The sequence below is a fragment of the Hipposideros armiger genome, unplaced genomic scaffold (assembly GCF_001890085.2).
Source record: "Hipposideros armiger isolate ML-2016 unplaced genomic scaffold, ASM189008v1 scaffold_1473, whole genome shotgun sequence".
In the NCBI taxonomy this organism is placed as follows: domain Eukaryota; kingdom Metazoa; phylum Chordata; class Mammalia; order Chiroptera; family Hipposideridae; genus Hipposideros; species Hipposideros armiger.
Genome location: NW_017732823.1, coordinates 36,390 through 44,407, shown reverse-complemented (window position 1 = coordinate 44,407; position 8,018 = coordinate 36,390). Strand labels below are relative to the sequence as shown.

The 8,018-nt window shown below is 42.8% G+C and overlaps 1 protein-coding gene across 1 annotated transcript; it reads left to right on the top strand.

Annotated features, from left to right (window-relative positions):
* The first annotated feature begins 954 nt into the window (after positions 1 to 954).
* On the top strand, positions 955 to 3,399 carry NAP1L2 (nucleosome assembly protein 1 like 2). Its single transcript, XM_019634001.1, has one exon. It carries the CDS (start codon positions 1,319 to 1,321, stop codon positions 2,624 to 2,626), a length of 1,308 nt encoding a protein of 435 aa, XP_019489546.1. The 5' UTR covers positions 955 to 1,318; the 3' UTR covers positions 2,627 to 3,399.
* Positions 3,400 to 8,018: the final 4,619 nt, after the last annotated feature.

Genomic DNA, 8,018 nt, shown 5'->3' with positions numbered 1-8,018 from the left:
ACAAGGAAGACTGAAGAACAACAACTTGGCTGTTCCCCTTCCCCAATTCCCCACCACTGTTCCCCTCCCCCAACTCCCCAATTAAAAAAAAAGTTACTTTACATTTGAGTCTTTCTTTTTGTAATTCCTTTGAACTTTAAAGCCAGCATCAAGAAAGAGGAAGTGGGAAGTCAGTGTTAGGACTGGGTTACTGATAAGCCAGGCAACTGGTTTATTGTCTTTGCTTTTTAACTTTTATTGTGTGTATTTATTTTTATTGTTCACTTTTTTATTGTGTTCACTTGTCATAGAGCACTTTGGCTCTTCATACGAGGACCTCTTTCACCCTAACCATCATCTAAGCTCCTCCGTCATTGGTCCACCATACACCAGAGAAATGTTTCAAGAATTTCCCAATGTAGAAGCACTGGTCACTTAGCAGATAGCCTGTGAAAAACACAGAAAACAGAATATACAATATTTAAATCACTGCTAGTTAAAGCACCCTCAGGCTAGCATTGCTAATTTTTTAGTGTTTTCGTTCTAGTCTCTCTTTATGAGTTCCTCCTGCAAACCACCACTCCCGGTCCCAGAGACCAGAGAGCTAAAATCAAAGATTTTAGGATGGCTTTTAGGAAAGATTTTAGGACAGATTTAGGATGGTTGGGTGCATTTTGTCTTTCCTTGTCTGACATGTTAGTTACAATTTTTTCTTAGCTCTTTTGAAATAATGAAAGTATAATGTAGTTGAAAATTGAACGCATAACCTAAGAAATCTGGGTTTCTAGAAAACTTGGGGGATGGAAGAGAAGTGGGAGGTGAATGAATCAGCCATATTCTGGGAAGGTGAGTGGAGTTGGAAAGTTGATAGATCTAATAATTTATTGGCTCAGGGTTTGTCAATTACTACAGCACAGCAAATGAGATTAGAGCAGAGTTGGGGGGGGGGAGGGAGTGACGTAGGAAGCTATTGGCATCAAGAAAATCTAGCCAAGAGACAGCTGCATAATCATATTGCAGCACTGTTTTTTGGTTTTTTTTGCACCAGCTGCTGCCTGCGGAGGTGTAACCACTGCGGCTGTCTGCGGTCTCCGGCCCGTTCCTGCAGCACGGGTCACAGCGTCCATCGCCATCCTCTGCACCTCAGCCCAGGGCACCGCAGCCTCTGTCCGGTTCTCACAGTCTTAGCACCGCCTTCGTCCCTGCAGTCCGGCTGCCGCCGCTCCTTCCACCTCCGCCCCAGGCACCGCCGCTTCTGATATTGCGGTGAGTCTTTCCCTGCGGCGGTCAGATCCGATCTTGGCGGTAGCCACCTGACGCGTGTACAGTCCTTCGAAAAATGGCCGAGTCAGCCGAACACACGGAACTATTAGAGTCCAGTCAAGAAGAGGCTGGTAATAAGGGGATGATGGAGGGGCCGGGAAAACTACCGGACTGCAGCGAAGGAGCCACCGCTGTGCCTGGGGAAGGCGGGCAAAAAGGTGAAGATGCTGATGAGGACTCAGGATCAGACCGGCCAAAAGGACTTATGGGTTATCTTTTAGATACGGACTTCGTTGAAAGTCTACCTGTGAAAGTTAAGTTGCGTGTGTTAGCCCTTAAAAAGCTTCAAACTAGAGTGGCAAATCTAGAATCCAAATTCCTGAGGGAATTTCATGGAATTGAAAGAAAGTTTGCTGAAATGTATCAACCCTTATTGGAAAAAAGACGTCAGATCATCAATGCAATCTATGAACCTACAAAAGAGGAATGTGAATATAAAGCACACTCTGAGGACTCTGACGACGAGATGGATGATGAGGAAGAGATGTGTGGTAATGAGGAGGGTCTGGTACATGAATGCATGGATGAGGATGACGGTTACCAGGACGATGATTATGATTATGCTGGTGAAGAGGAGGAGGCCGACCACGACGATGACGATGATGATGACATCGAGGCTGCTGGAGAACATAATAAAGAAGAAGAAGATCCTAAAGGAATTCCTGATTTTTGGCTGACTGTCTTAAAAAATGTTGACACACTCACTCCTGTGATTAAGAAATGTGACGAGCCTATTCTGAAACTGCTGACAGATATTAAAGTGAAGCTTTCAGATCCTGGTGAGCCTCTCAGTTTCACACTAGAATTTCACTTCAAACCCAATGAATATTTCAAAAATGAGCTGTTGACAAAGACCTATGTACTGAAGTCAAGGCTGGCATATTATGATCCCCACCCCTACAGGGGAGCTGCAATCCAGTATTGCACAGGCTGTGACATAGATTGGAATGAAGGAAAAAATGTCACTTTGAAAACCATCAAGAAGAAGCAGAAACACCGGATCTGGGGAACAATCCGAATTGTGACCGAAGATTTCCCCAAGGATTCATTCTTCAATTTCTTTACTCCTTATGGAATCAATTTAAATGGGAAGGATGGAAATGATGATTTTTTACTTGGTCACAATTTACGTACTTACATAATCCCAAGGTCAGTGTTATTTTTCTCAGGTGATGCACTTGAATCTCAGCAGGAGGGGGTAGTTAGGGAAGTTAATGATGCAATTTATGACAAAATTATTTATGATAACTGGATGGCTGCAATTGAGGAGATTAAAGCCTGTTGCAAAAATCTTGAGGCAATAGTGGAAGACATTGATCGCTAACGCAGGGTGTGCATGGCCCTGGGATTAACAGCCCTAGTTCTAGTTACCGAAAAGAAGTTAATTATTCCTGGGTTCTGAATTTTTCTTAGTGTTAGTTAAAGCATATGGCTCAGAAATGTAAGAGAAGTTCAAATACTAATTCATTTGACCTTGCATTTTAGTAGTAGAATGATTTTTTAAAATGTAGACTGTGGTTTAAGACATTAATATAGTCTGGTGTGCTTGAATTTTTCTGAAGTCCTTTTGTTATGTAGCTACTAATCTGTGACTGTGAAAATTATCCAAACTGATAAATGAGATCAATATTTATTTGGAAAGAAAATCTTGGAGAACCCACCCAAGGCTTTTTGCTGTTGTTGTTTGGGTACTTTTGTTTTCTTAGTCCTTTAGGTAGTGGGTTTAATTTTGTTGTACCTGCTTCATTTTGCAATAAAAATGCAGTGGAATTTAAAACTTGAATGCTTAAAAAGAAGCCTGCATATGGTTAAGCATTTCAGGCAAAACCAAATTTATTGTTAATAACAGCTAGTTCATATGCTCTTGTATTGTGACCATAACAAATAATGAAACTTACTTATACTGAAGTTATTGTTTATCAGTGAAGTATTAATCACAGTATATTCAAAAGATTGCCACATATTGTTCTGTGTAATTGCGTAAGCAGTAATTACAATGTACAATTTTTCTTTTCCTATAGTACATTTAGTCTTTCATTGAAAGTAAACCCTTTACCATTTCGAAAAGATTTTTCATGTTCTTTCATTTCAAAATAAAACAAATAAAAATTTCAGAGTGTTTTATGTTTTTTTTTAAAGATTTTTTATTGGGGAATTGGGAACAGTGCTGGGGGATTGGGGAAGGGGAACAGACAAGTTGCTGTCGTTTTGTTCTTCAATCTAGTTGTGGGGGACGTTGCTTCACTGGCCCAAGTTGTCACCATCACTGCGCTCTTCCTGGGCGAGGCAGATCAGTCGCCGGCTTCTGGACGGCTGCTCACTGCGGCTGCTGGCTACATACGGTAGCCCATGGCAACCCACTGCCACAGGGACTGCAGCCTACGCCGTCGCCAGCGACTCACAGCAGCCCAGCTCCAGGTTGAGCTGTTGTTCAGCATCTTAGCTGTAGAGGGCAGTGTCACTGGCCCTCATATGTGGGATCCGAACCGGGGCCCTCTGGCATCCCAAGCGAGTTCTTAACCATCGCGCCACTCGGCCGGCCCCAGAGTGTTTTATGTTTTAAAACTGATCTCTGCTTCTGTTTATAAAAGTAATATGTTCATTGGAAGACATTTAGAAAATATTTAAAAATACATTAATTAAAATTTAAACCCATATTCCCACTCCCCAAAGCACTGTTAATGTTTTGATTTACTTTTACTATTATTTTTCTATGTGTACACATGATGTAAATTTACTAACACTATACTTAGACATGCAAAGAAAGTGTAACTTTTTTATTGTTTATAACTGATTTAATCTCAAACCTGGGCCCACCTCCACTGTCCAACATTGTGGGGAAACAAAAGCCTCAAACTGACACAATCCAGTAAACTCATTGCTATTTAGTAATTTAAACACTCTGTATAAATAACAAGCTCCTGTGTGTTAGTCTATAGTTCAGGTTTCCCTACCCTTCTACAACATTATCTGGAATGTACAGGGGCTTATATTCCTTTATGACATTGGGGGGGGGGGTACACTGACTGGGGACAATGGGATGTGATTGGTCAGAGAGCCTTGTTGTCCCAGAGCTGACTTTGCCTTCCTCATGTGTGGAAATGGCAGAGATTTGGTTTTCCCCTTGGGGAAAGTCACATGTATCCCCTTGGGACAACAGGGAACTTCTTAATCCTTGTAATGCCTTGCAAGAGAGCTGAGAGTGCCCGGGAAGTGATAACTCTCTCTCGTTCTGGCTGCCTGGCACCCACTCTTCCATCCCAGGTGGTAGTGATATGATCCCACAGAATTATTAAATGAAAATGGGACAAAAGCTCCTCTGCTCATGACTTATTCTTCCACTATCGGACATACTTCCTCCTTCAGATTTGAGCTCGAAGAGGTAAGTTTATAACACTGCCTGCTTTTCTTACCTCTGTCTCATATCTCTACAATCGACTGCAGAGGAAGGCATGGGCTTTTCCTTTCTTCTTCCTGTCTGGACAGGACCCTCCTTTTTACGGTATGTTTCTCCCAAGTACAATGGTAGATGTGCACTTGCTTTTCTCTGGGGTTGCAAGAGGTGACCGTGTATAGGGAAACAAACGCAACTTACTATTATAGGGAAACCTAAATATGGAAACACTTCCAATGAATACTTGGTAAATGTAGACTTTTTCACACTTGTCATCACTGTTAATGTTGACCTCTACTACATTCCTGACTTCCTCCCCTAACTTCTCTCACACAGAAAGATTACGCCCCCCCCTTTTTTGTTTAAGATTTTATTGGGGAATTGGGGGAAGGAACAGGGTTGGGGAATCGGGGAAGGGGAACAGACAAGTTGCTGTCCTTTTGTTCTTCAGTCTAGTTGTGGAGGACATCGCTTCGCTGGCCCATGTTGGTATTGTGATCATTGCGCTCTTCCTGGCTGAGGCAGATCGGTCACCAACCTTTGGACAACCGCTCACAGTGACTCACGGCCGCTCACACCGGCTCCTGGCTGCTCACGCTGGCTGCTGGCTACTCACGGTAGCTTACAGCAGCCCACTGCAGCCTACGCCATCACCAGTTGACTCACAGCAACCCAGCTCCAGGTCGAGCTGTTGTTCACCATCTTAGCTGTAGAGGACTCAGTATCACTGGCTCATGTGGGATCTGAACTGGCAGCCCTGCTGCTCAGAGCTCGCGCTCCCAAGCCAACTCTCAACAAACAAGCCACTCAGCCGGCCCGATTAGGCTCCTTTTAATTGTGGTTACTGTTACTTTGCATTAAAAAGTCAGGAATATGGCTGTATCTCTCCCTCCTGTCTTTCTCTTGCCTTAATGACACAGAGCAGTAAAATTGCTTCTGGGCTCTCTGTAAGGGCAGGCCAGTCCCTTTTGCTGTATCTTTCATGTCAATGACCTACAACCAATGACCACCAGGGAAATACCCATAGTTGAACAAGTTAGGTTTTAATCATTGCTGTGAGGAGAACATGCATCATGCAGAAATGTTGTATGTTATTTGTAAGTGGGTGTTAGAAAACATATTGCATGATTTGGGCTTTGGTTATGTGATTTGGTGGAGGGTCTAACAAAGTGGAGGTTTACTCTGTATAAGGAACATTTTACAATTTTGGTAGCTCAATAAATCTTATCTATAGGGAAAAAAGACTAGAACAAGAATAAGGCTGTAATAATTGGTGAAAAGCCACTCATTTTAGCTACAATGGCAGGGGTGTTTGGTATTCTATGGGTGGCACAGTGACCTTATTTTTGTCTATGCTTAGGCAAAATTAAGTAGCCTTGGTTTGTCTCATTTTATTGTAGTCCCAGAGTAACGTTGTCTGAGGTTGCCATTCTACGAGATGGTTTATGTCCAGTAGGAAAACAGCATGGCCTAGCTGTGAATATCAGGCCCACTTTCCGATGTCAGGGACTGCTTTTTATGTTTCTTTGTCTTTTACCCCTTCTCAGGAATGAAGTTTGAGGCTGCCATTTCTCCCATGGCTTGTGGTGGGATGGAGGGACATTTGATTTGAGTTTAGACTAGTGTAAAGGCCCTTTAGGTCTTGTGGGTAAATCATTACTTTCAGCCCATACTAGGGTTTAGGGCACAATTGTGACTCACAATAGAGCTTTACCTTAATTCTTTTGTAATTGTTCTTTAAAAAATTTATCATTGGGCCGGCTGAGTGGCGCGATGGTTAAGAACTGGCTTGGGATGCCAGAGGGCCCCGGTTCGGATCCCACATATGAGGGCCAGTGACACCGCCCTCTACAGCTAAGATGCTGAACAACAGCTCAACCTGGAGCTGGGCTGCTGTGAATCGCCGGCAATGGTGTAGGCTGCAGCCCCTGTGGCAGTGGGTTGCCATAAGCTACCGTGTGTAGCCAGCAGCTGCCGTGAGCGGCCGTCCAGAAGCCGGTGACTGATGTGCCTCGCCCGGGAAGAGCGCAATGATGGTGCCAACTTGGGCCAGTGAAGCAATGTCCTCCACAACTAGACTGAAGAACAAAACAACAGCAACTTGTCTGTTCCCCTTCCCCCAATTCCCCAGCACTGTTCCCATCCCCCCAATTCCCCAATAAAAATCTTAAAAAAAAATTTATCATTATACAGTCCTGGAGGGGTTGTTGAGGGGATTGTTGGGCCTTGTTACAATTTTGATACTTTTGAGGAATATACTAAAATATGTAAATATAATTCCAGTTGGGGATACATAATTTATAGTGTAAATTTTAGTATTTATAATCTAATTTATATATCATATGGCAGACTGGTTAATCTTTGAAGCCACTCTGCTTGGATTCCAATGCCAATTCTGTAATTTATTAGTTGGGTGACCTTGTGCAAGTTACTTTATGTGTCTCAGTTTCTTATTTGGAAAAATATGTAATAATTGTGCACTACCTCATATAGATTATTATGAAGATTGAAGTCAAAGTGGGCTTGTCTGCCTGCTGCTAATGGGAAGGTACCCAGAGGAAACAGAAGGATAGGCGGCAGCATAGAGGGAGCCTCGTGGCCTGGTTAGCATTTGGTCTGACACTTGGGAAAGAAAAACTGAAATGGATGGCGTGGGGAGAGTTCTGGAAATGACAGTATGGGACGCTTTGGTTGAGTTCAGCCTTATGGCGATTCAAATTTAAAATTCCTGTAGAATAGCTATTCTTTTGGTTGATGAATTACAATGCCACTTTGGACCATGGCCAGATTTGGAGGTCAAGTGTATATAAATGCAGGTATATACAAGTATGTAAGAAGTGGTGTATGTAAAAGGCATATCACTGGTTCTGACACACACTGAGCACTCCCCTTAGTTACTAGGGTAGGTGTATATGGAAGAAGAGATCAGTCAATGATATGTTAATAATCTAGTTGTAATCCACTGCCTCTGTAAATGAAAGAATCCATGTATTAATTTAAACCTCATACAAAAGGCTCTGCATTTTGAGAGTATCACTCGGCCATGAGAAGAAAGCTTTCCAGGCAGTCTTATTTGGTAAGAATGGTACTGAAATAAAAATTTCACAAGGAAACTTCACGCAAATGCTAAAAGGTGACTGATGTTAACTAAATTTTCTATTTCACACTTAACATGCTCTCAGGCACGCACACACACCCACACCCACACACACAGGACTGGGTGATCCAGAGTGAGAGGAAGCTCATGGTCAGAGAGATTCACAACAGGTGGAGCTAATATGGAGTGCTTTATCATTTAATATTTCTTCATCAGCTATCAAGG